The 14,899-nt window shown below is 37.9% G+C and overlaps 1 protein-coding gene across 1 annotated transcript in view; it reads left to right on the top strand.

The window, feature by feature from the left end:
* Positions 1 to 14,899, top strand: part of myo10l1 (myosin X, like 1) — a 58,507-nt gene that overhangs the window by 21,984 nt on the left and 21,624 nt on the right. Inside the window, 3 exon segments of the mRNA XM_042389222.1 lie at positions 10,030 to 10,188; positions 11,741 to 11,928; positions 13,743 to 13,877. Coding sequence (XP_042245156.1) covers positions 10,030 to 10,188; positions 11,741 to 11,928; positions 13,743 to 13,877 — 482 coding nt within the window.

Raw genomic sequence — 14,899 nt, forward strand, 5'->3', positions numbered from 1 at the left:
ATTTATACAGGGTGAGTTGGCTCAGCATACATACTCTATAATAGCAATACCCTGTTTAGTGTTTAAATCACAAAGAAACTAACAAGGACAGACAGACACTTTAATAAAAAACAAATTAGACAATATATGTGAAAAGTTTCTGAACTATTGTGTAATCAGTGTCACAACTCTTGTCAGTCAGATTTATTTGTCTTTTTAATACCTTAAAATAAATATAAAGTATCATATATTATATACATATATAGAGTAGCTGCTTGATGAACTGATGTAGAGCTGCAACGATTAGTTGGTTAATTGATCAGTCAATCAGAAAATTAATTGCCAACCATTCTGATACTGTATGAATTTTTTGGAGCCATTTTTTAAATAGAAAAAATGTGAATATTTTCTGGTTTCTTTAGTCCTCTCTGACAGTAAATGGCTGGGTTGTGGACTGTTGGTCAGGACAAAACATTTTAGGTTGCACCTTAGGCTTTGAGAAATAGTGACTGACGACTAATCGTTTAATTGAGAAAATAAGTGACAGAGTCATTGATAATGAAAATAAATCATTAATTGCAGCCCTCAAACGTCAATACCCATCCTTCAATGCAAAGTGGAAAGCCCTTGTCAGCATTTGCCGTCATCATTTTAGAAATATTATGTGTGTGTGGCTTATTTGATGGGATGGGAAGCCTCGTTATATCAATAAGTGACTCCTCTGTCTGTCTGTGATCCATCTGTCCATTTTAAACCACTTAAATGGGTCTGGGTTGCGGTGGGAGTGTGTTAAGCAAAGGTAGCCCAGCACATATCCCAAGGTGTTCCCAGGCTAGATAGGATTGGTTGTCCCACCACTGGATCTGCACTGTGGTCTCTGCTCAGCTGGGCATGACCAGGATACCATTCATTCACTTGCGTTTTGTTTCATCAGTGACTACCCACAACTCATGACCATAAATGAGGGTTTGAGGGTAAATTGACTGGTAAAGTTAAACAATCTCCTTGGATTATGAAAACCTTAGATATTAGCATTGCATTAACCAAGGTTTTACCTTTTCCTTTGAAGTATGAGTCGAGTAGAGCTTTACAGCGTATAGAATCCGATTAGATTAGATCAGATTAGATGAAACTTTAATGAACCTGTGGTGAAACTGGGTCAACAAAGAACTGGAATATACAGTAGATAAATATAGAGATAGAACAAATAGATAGCACTGAAGATATTACAGAGGATGAACATACCGACAACATAAAAAGATAAATATAGATCATTGTATGGAGACACAAAACTCCTACTGGCTTATAATTATATGTCAGTGATGTTAGATTAAGCAGGGAAATAACTATTTACAGATATGTGCTGAAAGTGTGTTTTCACTGTATTGAACACCTTCCCTGTAATTTTTCTTGTTACAGTACATTTTTTGTCTAGATGAAGGTTCATATTTTCAACTTCCTATTAATAATCAGACATGTTTAGACAATTTTCTTTGTTTTAGAACTTTATTAATGTCAATAAATTTACAAATTAAACAACAACAAGGTGATGACATGAAATACTAATTTCACATATAGGATATTTAAATTACATTTTAAGTAAAAAATATATAATATATTTAACATATAAACACACTGATAATAATAAACGGAGTAAATAAAAAAATCTAAGACATGTGTAATAATTGCATAAAGGTGATAACAAACACAAACAAACAAATAAACACAACAACAATAACAACAACAACAAAGGAAGAGACATTTGGAGTTAGCTCATCAAATTTATGTATTAAGAATTTTCCTAATAAAATAATAAAATTGACTACATTTTATTATTTTGTATTATATTACAGATCGTCCTGGTCTGGTTGCTATGGATACAGCAACAGAACCAGCACCAGGCTTCTCCTTACATAATGCTTCATTTTTGATTTTGATGTCACAACATGTATGTTTTTTGGACACATTTACACACACACATGCGCACGCACACACACACACAGGAATGGGCTGTACATGGGAAAATATGTAGACACACAGAAATAAGGCTGCACAAGAATAAAAGCACACACGCACCTGTATGCCACACACACACACACACACACACACACACGACACTGTGTTATGTGACCTGGATTTCCTATAGCTAGCGTGAAAGCTGTACTGAGACCTCACGCGAGCACAGAACATGCTGCAGGGATGTCTTACTCCTTGTGCACACATGCACAAAATGACTGCAAGTACATAGGCACACACACTCTTTGAAATGTGGCTAATGAAAAGTGCGGAAAATGACTTGTTTTGTCTGATTCTGCAGAGAAACAAGCTGATGCTGCTGTGTGATCTCCTGACCCACATTCGTCCTCACAGTTTCACATTTCTAACCCTCTGAGGATCCTGTAGTTACTCACTCGCTTAGCATCTTATAATGAGTTTAATGTAACATAAAAACACAAATATGCAAACACACAGACACACACACACACATTTCTCTGTGTGTTTCTTTCTGTCTGTATCTCACCTTCTCTGTCTCTCTGCAACGTCCCTTATCTGTGAAGAAACAAGGCAGTTTCTCCCCTTGGGGTGGGATGAGTGTGAGTTGCCTAATCTTAAAGGATGATGTCATATGAAATGTGTTACCCACTTCTTTACTGTGGGGCAGAAATGGAGTTAAAGCTTGTTGTTAACCTCTTTTTTCTCAATTGAAAATTCACAAAAGCTCTGGTAAAAAAAAAAGAGAGAGAGAAGAATGAGCTTTAAAAATATACAACACAGGTTTGGAGTTAATTTCAAACTGCACATATGCCAAATTTGGGGGAATTGAAAACAATTTTTATCAATATTAGTGTTGTTTTATATACTCAAAGCTCTTTTCAGTGATGTTGGCAAATTTAAAGTGATTAGAGCTGCAACGATTAGTTGATTAATTAATTCATTCAGTCATTCATCGATTGACAGAAAATTAATAAATTAATAAAAAAGGAAAACATCCGAAAAAAATTAAGTATTGGCAACTGTTTTGATAATTGATTAATAGTTTTGGGTCATTTTTTGAGAAAAAACATCCAAATTCTCTGATTCCAGCAAATATAAACATCTTCTGGTGTCTTTAGTCCTCTATGATAGTAAACTTGAATATCTTTGGGTTGTGGATTGTTGAACAAGACATTTGAGGACGTAACCTTCGACTTTTGGAAACAATGATTGTCATTTTTCACTATTTTTTGACATTTTATAGCCCAAATAACTAATTGATAAATCAAGAAAATAATCGACAGATTAATTGATAATGAAAATAATTGTTAGTTGCAACCCTAAAATTGATAAAATTATATTATTTCCATTGAATTTAACTTTTTTTCCTTTATTGGACAGCTGTATAGTAGATAAGTAGACAGGAAACAAAAGAAGGGTGAGGGGCATGACATGCAACAAAGGTCCCTGGCTGGAAATGAACTGATGTTGCGGTTATGTGGCATGTGCTGTAACCATTCAGCTACCAGGGCACTCCCATTATTTCCATTTAAATTATTCAGAAAAGATGTGGGAAACTGTTTTTATATACAGTATATTAAATATATATTGTATTCTTGAAGCCTGTGGCCAGTTCTATGCATTAGAGCACGTTGGTTTTGAGATAAAGTGACTTGTTGACACTGTTGGCCTTTAGCTGCCAGAGTCAGATTACACAAAATACCTCCTCAGTGTTCCCCAATCCTAATCTGACACATGAAGGTCTGCCAGATGTGATCCAAGGTCAGCGGGGAGAGATGCAGGTGCTGTGTGTTACTGTATCTTCTACTGGTGAATAGAGGTTTGCAGAGTATTTAGGTCACTGTGCCCAGAGCTCTCTCTCTCTCTTTCTCTCTCCATCTTTATCTCTCTCTCGCCTCCTCTCCTCACTCTGGCTGCAGCTAATATGTGAAGTCAGATGAAGAGGCTTGTCTCCCCTGGCTCTCCTCCTGAATCATGCAAAGCAGATTCAGACATCAGAGGGCTTTACAGGAAGACCACTGCATGCACTGTATGTATGTGTGTGTGTGTATGAAAGGGGTTTTTCACATGAGCAATAAGGGTGAAGAGTGCAGCAATTTTACTGGAAGAGAGAAGTAACAGAAAGTGATAAAAAGGAAGAGAAAGGGCTGTAAAAGAGACAGTAAATATTGTCAACAAATCCCACAAAAAGGCCAAATCCTACTAACAAGTATTCCCTGCATAGCCAAAGCATGATTTACTTATTCGTCTGTGCCAAAAACCTCCATTGCTGTCTGAAAACACATCAGTAGGTGTCACACTTTTCCATTGGGTGACATGTGCCTTCGTTATGATGAACCTGGGCACTGTAGTTTATTTTGATTCGATCATATACACCATCTTGCTGCCATAAATGCTAACTAATACACCAAATGTGTATTAATCCGCCACTGAAAATAGTCCCCTAGTAAATGCACTTTTTACTCCTGCTCAAGTAATTTTTCCTAAAAAGTACAGTGCCCAGATTATTTAGGAAATTGCTTAGCCTTTTTTAATTAAAAAAAAAAAATCATATGTGACACATTTTAAAGATCTTCAGGAGGAACAAATACGTTTGGGGCTGGGAGAGAGAAAATGATGTAATAACACATTATTGGTTTTGGTCTATTCATGGGATTCTTTAACCGTAAGAAAAATAAAGAATAACATCAGCTTTATCCTTTAAGTCTCTCCCACACAATACAAATTCTAGTAAGAGATGTACAGCTGAAGACAAATCAGACTGTGCTCTCCCTCTAAATTACTCTCATTCTGTCTTCTCCTCTCTCTGTTTTTCACTCACTAATTCCATGTATTTCTTCTCTTCCTCTCTCCAATAATGAATTATTAAATATGAAGTATCCCATTTTAGACTCTCTGGGTAGTCAAACTTATTGTGTGTGTGTATGTGTGTGTGTGCTGCAAATATAGTACAGTCTCTGTGTGTGTTAATGCACAGATTGTGTGTTAAAACCCACCAGAGGGCAATGGAAGGAGACGACGTTTGCCAAAACCTTTTTTCTTTTTTCTTTCTTTTCTTTCCACTTCAGCTGCATTTTATTACTGACACACTTTCCTACTTCATAGCATCTTCCTTTCCTGGATCATTTGCATAGTATGGGTTATCCTGAGTGGTTTTTCCTGAACATCTCTGGTTTATCTGCTGTTTAAGGCTTTTGTATATTTTACCGTAAAGCAGCTTTGGCTGTAGAAGCAATTGTAAAACCCAGAATAGTAGCCGAGCCCAGTCTTTAATCTTATAGTTAAAATATCCAGGGCTTTGTCTGAGAGTCCATCATTGTAGATAGATGGAGCATTCCACAAATTGTTTACTGGTTATGCAGACTACTACTCAGCCTACAAATACTGTTGTATAATGTCTCCTGCTGCTTTCAAGGAGCTTTGATGTCATCACGGTTATCCTGTTATTAGCTAGACTTTTTGGTAAATTTCTTCAAAAAAAAGTACAATTTTCAACATACTATGTAAAAACTATGGTGGTGCCTGGGACCAGGCTTTAAATCAAGTTTAGTAAATGAAGTTAATCTAAAAATGGAGGTCACTGAATTTTGAAAACCAAAAACCAGATCTTCTTTCTGTCATCTTTCAGTGTCCTTCTTACACTCACATGACCTGAAGTGTGTTTTGTGTGTGAAGCTTTATCTTCTGTGCCTCTATAATTTACCCTGGATTGCAAAGGCTCGCTTGGCTTTCTGGTTGGCTCTCCTTAAGCCTTCAGTTACAGACAGGGGTCCCAGATAGAGCCATTTAGGCATTAAATGTGTCTGTGTGAGTGAGCACACAGGGATCCATGTACATTAGATAGACAGGATGATAGATCAGAGGGACTTTTAGGAGAGAAAAAGCCCACACGGATACAATGTGGAGGATGCAGGCACCAGCACAAAAAAAGAGAGTAGAAGATGGAGAAAGAGGGAAAAAAAACAGAGGTTGAAAAGTGGGGAATGCAATGCCTGGCAGGCTGTAGCAAGAGGGGTAAATTAATGGAGAGCTGGATGATGTGAGGGAGGATGAGATTGAGAGAACAGAGAGAGGAGAGAGGCAAATGACAGAGGGGGGGAAGGGATAAAAGAGGAGTGACACACAAAGGGGAAGAAAGATGAGAGAGACCGACAAGTGATGTTTGAGACATGAGGGCATTTGGAATTCAGAAAGAGAAAAATCAGACATGAGAGTGAGTTGGAGAGAGATTTAATGGAGGAAGAAAGTGAAAAAAAAATGGGGGAGAGAAGAGAAAAGCTTAATCTAAAACTAATTGACTTGGATATAGAGAGAGTTTCTGTCTTTCCAAGTGTGTTTAACAGTCCAGCTGTAATACAGTCAGTATGAAATGGCCTCTGCATGTGTACAGCTGTTTAAGCCATTACTAACATCTCATCACTCGGTCATGCATGTCCCCTGTGCACATCAGACACTGAAAAATACATAACCATACACACGTAAACACACGTACACACATGTAAAAGTTGCTCTGCTTGGCGTTAAAATGTGAGAGTAGCAGGAAAGGTGAATTAATTAAGGAAATACAAGGTGTGAAGCAAACCTGCAATAACAGATTTTTTTTAGCCAGAAAACAAGCTGTAAACACAACACTGACATACTGTATCTTCATCTTTTGAGTTGTTATGGCAACTTTGTGAGTAAACAGTTGCTTATTTACACATCCAGCAGATACAGATGGAAATATCTGGCTATTTAACTGCTAAATGCTCCACTATGTTCACCAACTAGTTTCTAACTTTGCCTCTGCTGTTTGGTACTGGGCAGGTAGCACACAGCGAGTTTTAAGAGTGTTTTTTTTGCTTAAAACAAATGCCTGCATCAGCTTTAAATGATGCTCAGTGCAGTGAGATTGGTGATAAAGTTGTTGGCATTAAAACCAAAACAATCGGCTGAAAGATGATAAAATGTTCCATAAAGCTGAGGGGAACTGCATTGTTAATATAAAATATTGATTATAGCAGCAGGAAATGCAGAATAAGGTAAGAAATCTGGTGTTTTTGTTAATATTGGGACAAGTATAGCAAGTGAAGGAAGGCTCGTTATACTCATTAGAGTATAACCACATGGATTCTTAAAGTCTTTTAGTAGAGAATGATAAAGATTGATGAGACAATAGAAAATATAAAAGTAAACAGGAACTTTGGAACCATAAAATTTGCTGGAAATAAAGTTATTATTAATAATAGCTTGAATTAAACTTAAATTAAGAAAAAATATCAGTTAAACACACAAAAAAAATGCAACTTATAACTAATTTTCTTCTTACAATTTTATTGCATTGAAATTGGGTGAAAGGTAGTTGGCTGATGATAGTGACCCTGGCTCTAACATACTCATGTATATATTCATAACTGTGCTGGGAAAACAACATGTCAGTGCCTTGATTGAGTAACACAGGTTTAAAGGTGAGGAGAAAGAGTCAAGTAGACGGGGTCATAGTGAAGGTGGTGAGCTCTTAGTTACTGAACCCTACATAAATCATGCTCTCTAATGGAGGAAGAGGGGTAATTGGGTTATTTTATCACAGCTGAGTGAGTGGGGAAAGGTTAGTGAATTAATTGGCCAGTCCCTCATCTGCAGTTAACAACAGAGAGTGCACAAGACCCATACATTTACAAGTGCACAGCGGTGGAAGAAGTATTCAGATCCTTTACTAAAGTAAAAGTACCAATACAGCAATGTAAAAATACTCTATTGCAAGTAAAAGTCCTGCATGAAAATTCTACTGAAGTAAAAGTACATAAGTATTCACACCAAAATGTACTGAATCCAGCTGCCTCGCAAGGTAAAAAAAAAAGTACCAAAAAATTGTAGAAAAGTACAATAATATGGGTAAATGTACTTAGTTACTTTCCACCATTGCAAATGCGAGACATGAGAGAGAAAGAAGAATGCACAAACTACAGCATATGGCACACAGGTTTCCATTTGTAGCCCACAAACAACATTTTACTCGCAGACTGTTGGCGAACGATGATACAACTGTGAGTTTTTTCGTCCTGAGAGAGCCGTCTGCACGCAACAGCTCTGTGCAGCAGAAGACAGCGTTACTGGAGTGAAATAGATTTATTTAAGAACAGGATGTCTGAACGCCTACAGCGCACCCCTCTGCCACTCTCAACAGACCTCCAACACATCTGTTACAGCAACACACACACACACACACACACACACATACAAACACACACAGGATGGAGGCTGGCTGTGAGACTGAGCTGACATATTAGCAGCGCAGTATTTTAAAGGCCGTGGTTTCTATTCTTAGACTAGTTGATTTTGCTGGAATGAATGAACGACCTTTATGCTTAAATAGAAAGAAAATGATCTCCTGTCAGGGTGTGTGTGTACTGTATACAAGAAAGAAAGACAGGGATCATCGTAGCAGCATGTGTGTGCCTGACCTGAATACACACACCGTGCTGCGTTCACCTGTCAGGTCCTGGCAGATCACATCGGTTACACTCTCTCTTCTTCTCTGCTTCTGCCCACGCTCTGTTCTTTCTCTTTCTTTTACTTCTTCTTCTTCTTCTTCCCCTCCCACAGCCAGATTCCCCGCCCAAATTGTCCCCCACTCTCCAGTTGTCATGGCGATGGATGACATAGATGAGATCAGGGTCTGGGGATGGGTTGGGGGGGACCAAAAAGCTCTGTACTCTCATCATGTGGATTTTCGTTATGTTGCATCACAATTAGCCTGTTCATGCTAAAAATGGAAAGACCTTGCAATGTTGGCATCTTTTTTTTCATCTTGTGTGAACACATTTGCATCTCTTGCTTACTCTGACATGTTTATTACATCTCATATATCAGTGAACATTATTCACAGCTTGACAACTGCCTGGGATTTTACTCAGGTTTTTACAGAAATCTATTGGAGGTATTGTGATGAAATTTCCTTTGTCCTTTAGCACATACAATGTGAAGTAACACCAGTACAATACAACAATGCAACGCAATGCAGGTTTAGAGCAATGCCAGAGCAATATTTGTGCTTCTCACATATTAGCGTACATTCACAGAGGTAATCATCAGTTTCTTTAAAAGATAATTAACTGGTTATTTTTGAAAGACCCAGACGGCCGTTTAAAGACACTTACTGCTGTTCTGACAGTATTTTCAGAATCCTCAAAGACTCTTCTAACCATCTGGGTGAAAAAATATTCTATCCGCTGCATGGTAAAGATTTTTTTTTTTTTACCATGCATCAGTTTCCCAAGTTGCAACTCTTTTATCATTCAGCAGACAGAATATTTTTTCATCCAGATGCTATGAAGAGTCTTTGGGGATTCTGGAAATATCAGAACAATGGTAAGTGCTTTCAAAGACCTTCTGGGTTTTTTGAACATCTCCTGTTAATTATCTATTAGAGAAACTGATGGCTACCCTTGTAATCCAAATGCACAGTATGTCAATACATGAGAGGCACAAACTGGGGTTAAGCAACACAACAGAGCACATCACTCAGTTTCAGTATGTATGATATATTACAGGAATGTATTCTAAAACACCTAAATGCTGTTGAACAGCAGCCAATATTTGCAATTCTGTGTCCACTTTGCTGTGATGTGGTGTCCATAACAGAGTTTGATAGGAGAAATCTTGGTAAAACGCTTAATAATGTAAACAGTCATACTAGTATAGGTACCCGTTAAAAAATACCTTAATACTTTTTTAAGTACCCAGTTCTTCCCTAACTTCACATCTTGTTCTCTTGTACTTTCATGTATCTATCAATACATGCTGCACTGGTACACTGTGCAAATTGGGAATAATTACACTGTATATTGCAGGCCGTAAAAGTGGAAGAAACTGTTCAGTTTTTGCACCTAAAACGTATATGGTAGTCAGGTTTTGGTGTTGATAATTTGACCTGCAGTTTAAGACTGATGTTGAAAGTCATTATGGGAAAAGTAGATAAAAATTTTTGCAGCAGTAATGGGCACATCAAAAAAGCAAATCACACTTCATTATAAAGCAAATAATGAAGATAATGTGTGTTTTGTCGTCTCCCAGACGTTGTACTTGCAGCAGGCTGAGGTTACCAGGGAGCGGGTGTACGCTATGCACCAGACCAGCATCGATGGGGTGGAAGACATGTCGTCACTGGCCGAGCTGCACGAGGCTGCCATCATGCACAACCTGTACCAGCGCTACAAGAAGGATAACATCTATGTAAGTACATTCAGATAGACATGTGTTTATATGTGTGAGGGTGTGTATGTATGTGTCTGAGCCTGAGTGTACATAATGTTTATATCTTGATGTGCCCCCCTTCTCCTTTTCCTGTAATCTTAACATGCATGAGGCTTTTAGTAGGAAACACAAATCATCCTATCAGACCCATCTACTCTAAATGGAAAAGATGGAGAGAGGAGAAAGAGAGAGGGAAGGGCCAGAGTCTTATAAAGTCAGAGTATTTCAGTAAATGAAACCTACTGTTGAACCAACAAACTGATTAAACTCCATGTTTCGAACATATAAAACTTCATCTCATTATGGATACTTAAAATTTAAATTTTTCGAGTCAAACTGTTAATGGAGTATGATTACTTCAGTGGTTGACCAACACAAATTGACTTGTTTGAGGAATTTTGTAGAATCAAGTCTAATTGGTTCTTGTTTGATACAATGACTGTTGTTTCTAGAAATGACTGAAACAACTTGGCATGATTTTTTCCCTTTTCTTTTTCTTCTTTTGCAAGATTTCAGTGGTTTTGGATGTTTAACCCCATTTATCATATATACTTTCCGTTGCTGCTGACCATTTACGTTGCAGACTAACACTACCATCCATAGAGAAATGCCGCCCGTATGACTAAAAACAGAAACAAAGCCATGCATACACTTACTGTGTATAAATCTGATGTACTGCATCATCAAAATGCTCAGCTGTTCTCATATCCCACGCATGAATCATAATCACAAGTGATATGAATTGCTGCAATGCAACCAGATATCAAACAAGTCAACTTTGATCATGTAAACAGTGAGTTAAAAGTGAGACATTCTGCATATCTGGAAACCTGAAATATTACCAAACAACACAGACAAATAACAGACTTCCTGGGTGTGACCTAATCTAGATGATGAAATATTGTGCATACATGGATTTCCCTTAAGCTGATCATAAGAATTTATCCTCTGTGGGTCAGTTTTCTGTGTCACTGTGTTTGTGTGTGTTCATGCACTGATGTGTATTTGTGTCCTCCCGCACAGTTTTATGTGCATGCAGAACACAAAATGCACAGAGAGGGTAATATAAAACGATGGAAGTCATGCTGACCTGAAGCTTTTTCCGTTTTTAGTTCAGAAGCTGGAATAACAAGGTGACTGCCACAGCACAAATAATTCAAAGGGAAATCCAACCTCCCTCCTCCATCATATCACTGACTTGACCTCAGCTTTCTAATAAAAATCTGGTGATTTGTCACTCATCATGTCATGTCTCCGCCCTGCTGTGCTCCCTTATCCTCCAATCCAGATTAATATCAACGCAAGGCTGCTTTAATATTTGACATATATGCTATGTTTGTGTCTCTGTGTGTGAATGAGTGCTTGTTGTTGGCGTAGTTTATGTAAGCTTGCATATGTGTGTCAGTGCATTTATGTGTGTAAGTGACTGTATGACCATGTCAGTATTTGAAAGAAAGAGAAGTGGAATAATGGAAAGTAGAAAAAAACCCACAGCTGAAAAATGACAAAGACTGAATCTGGCTGTTTTCAGACTAATATCGGCAGCATCTTGGCAGCTGTCAACCCCTACAAGCAGATCTCAGGTATGTATGACCCAGAGAGGGTGGACCTGTACTCCAAGCACCACCTCGGGGAGCTCCCACCGCACATCTTTGCCATTGCCAATGAATGCTACCGCTGCATCTGGAAACGCCACGACAGCCAGTGTGTCCTCATCAGGTGAGTTTTCGCCTGGGAGTTGGGTCAATATTTGCCTGGACACAGATCAGACAAAACGGTGTATGTAATGACGGGCCTCATGCAAGAACCACTTGTACGAACAGATTCGTTCTTAAGATGCACGTAGGAGCAATTTAAGAACGTTTGTGGCATTCATCAATTTTCTTGTACACAGAATTTTATTTTAGGTACGATTGAAATTTACAAATGGTCCAAACCTGTCGTACATGTCTGAATCAATAGATCTCTGCCTTTCTTCACATGGGAAAAGACTTGTTTGACTTAGAATGATAATGTCTTAATTTGAATTCATTTGGAGTTTAAATATAACAAAAATTAAATTTAACTAAAACAAACTTAAGGCAAAATTAACATTCTGTTTATTATATTATCATCATCATTGCTGCCAATTTACTGAAAGTTTTTTTTAGATTTTATTGGCATATTTTGGCACAGCAGCTTCTGCATTTCAGTAGTTTTTATGAAATTTCTCTCACTACGACAGCTGCCTCTGTGCCTCTGTGTCTCTGTGCAGTATCTGTCCAGTATAATCTTGTGTAGCAGCTGACAGTAACATCACCTGTAGACTATAATGTTCTCAAACATCTCTGTGACTGTCACATCCCTTTACCGCCTCCCATCACGGAGCGCTTTGCTTTAGAAAGATGTTTTTAGCATCTGACTTCATGATAAAGCATTCTCTGTTTATTTCTGCCGCGTCATTTGGCAACTGGATTCATATTTTCTAATAGTTTGGGGTGTCAGACTACTGACGCTCCTAAATTTATGATTTTTTTCTACTGATTGATTGAAAGTTGGACTTGAAGCCATGCAGTGTTTTGACTTTTTGGGTACTTTTCTGTGAATTGTATATGGCAATTTCAAGGTCGTGGATAATGCTAATTATAACACTTCATGAACGCGCACTTACTCATGAACAGGTGAAATTCATCAGGGTGAAACAAGCAATTTACGACAGGTTCAGGCTGTTAAGAGAGTTTGTTAAATCGGACTTGGAACACTTGTACAATCAAACCTCAGAGAAAAAAGTAAGAAAGTTTTAGGATAAAAAAAGGTAAAATACTCTTGCATGAGGCCCAATGTCAGTTAAGTAGTAACTGCTGTAGAGCAGTGCCAGTAGGGATTGCTACTAGCAACAGCATGTTCAAAAGAAACCAACTGAAACCAGTTACAGGCAGTCTACCTACCAACATATCCACAAGAAATTTCAGGGATATTTGACAAATAGTAGCCAGAGTAAATAAAAAAATCTCTTACTCACATCATGAATATCAGAGCACTCGAATGTATTAACAATCTTTCATTTGGACGGGTTTGTACTTGGAGTCTATACATAAGCAAGCAGAGAGTGACAGCTTTCAGACATATTGATTTCTGAGGCTGATTAGGGAGAGAGACTGAGCGTATATTGAGTCCAAAGAGTCGAACGAAATTATATTTTTTGTAAGCTGAAGAAGAATTAGAGGATGAAATCATTTTGTGTCTCCCTTGGTAGTGAATATTTATGAACTACACCCAGTCACACACTGGGTTAACTACTCCAGGTCGACTTGGCAAACTGACTTGATCTTGCACACGTCTCATCATGCTTTCAATTGCACTCAGGCCTTATCTCCATGGTATCCTGATTGAGATAGACTGGGAGCTAATGCAATATCTCTGAAGCTATCAAACTTCAATATCAATTAAACAACCAGACCAGTTTGAGATATGGGAATGTCAGAGAAGGTCACGATGTATTTAATTAAACTTGATTGTGTTTGTGTGTGATTGTGTGTGTGTGTTCACTCCAGTGGTGAGTCGGGGGCAGGGAAGACAGAGAGCACTAAACTGTTGCTGCAGTTCCTGTCGGTGATGAGCCAGAACTCAGCCGGAACTCCTCAATCGGAGAAAACCACACTTGTGGAGCAGGCCATCGTACAGAGCAGGTACGAACTTAATAAATAGTTTATAATGCACTATAATTTAATTATAATCATACATAAGTGTTTATTAATGTATATTTGTCGACAACCATAACTCCTCTTGTGGGCATCCATAAATGGAGGCTGGTCTATAAACAGATAATAAATCAGAATATGGTAAAACACAGTTGTAATAACATTAATAAACACTGAAATGTCCTTATATCTGCTTATAACTACATCATAATGTGTTGGAAACACAGATACTGCTTATAAATGCTAAATAGGGCGACTAACAGTAAAGTCTTATCAGTAACAGCAAAGAAACCCTTTCTTGTTCCTTTTATCATTACTGCCAGAGGTGTTTTTTTGGTCTTTTTGTACAAATCCAAGTACAGTCTCAAGTGTAATGGTAAGTCACTGGTCTTCATGAGCAATGTCTTTCAGGTATCTGAATGTAGACCATTAAAATGTCATAGCATTTAAACATTTTCAAATTACTGAGACCAGGTTCCTTAAATGCATAGACATATTAATTAAATGTATAGGATGTGCAGCCTTATTTTTCTGCTTAAATGCTTTATTAGACAGTGATGTGTGGTGACAGGAAATGAGGAGAAAGAGACAGGGAACAACATGCAACCATGATCCCTGGCTAGATTTTGGGTGGCCCTGTCTGTCACTGTCATATTAATTCTTTATTGTTGGTCAAAACATGAGGCTTGAAGTTATTTGATTTCAAATCTTAGGTCAAATCAAATCTTTTTGGGAGTAAAGTCTCAAGTAAGTCTCATAGCAGTCAAGTCCAAGTCAACTCTCAAGTCCTGATTTTTGTGTCTTAAATGATACTGAAATCTAGATACTGTTGCAGAGCTGACCAGTGTTTGTATCGAGCAGTTATGGACATGTTAATAGTGGAGTAACAGGGCGCTGCTAAAAAAAAGAGCACACTTTTCAAGTTTCTCTGGATCAATAAAGGTCAGTAGGTTTTATTGCTTTTGAGGGAAAGTATTTGTTGGCCTGTGCAGCACATGATGGATATACTA

The sequence above is a fragment of the Thunnus maccoyii genome, chromosome 16 (assembly GCF_910596095.1).
Source record: "Thunnus maccoyii chromosome 16, fThuMac1.1, whole genome shotgun sequence".
Lineage (NCBI taxonomy): Eukaryota > Metazoa > Chordata > Actinopteri > Scombriformes > Scombridae > Thunnus > Thunnus maccoyii.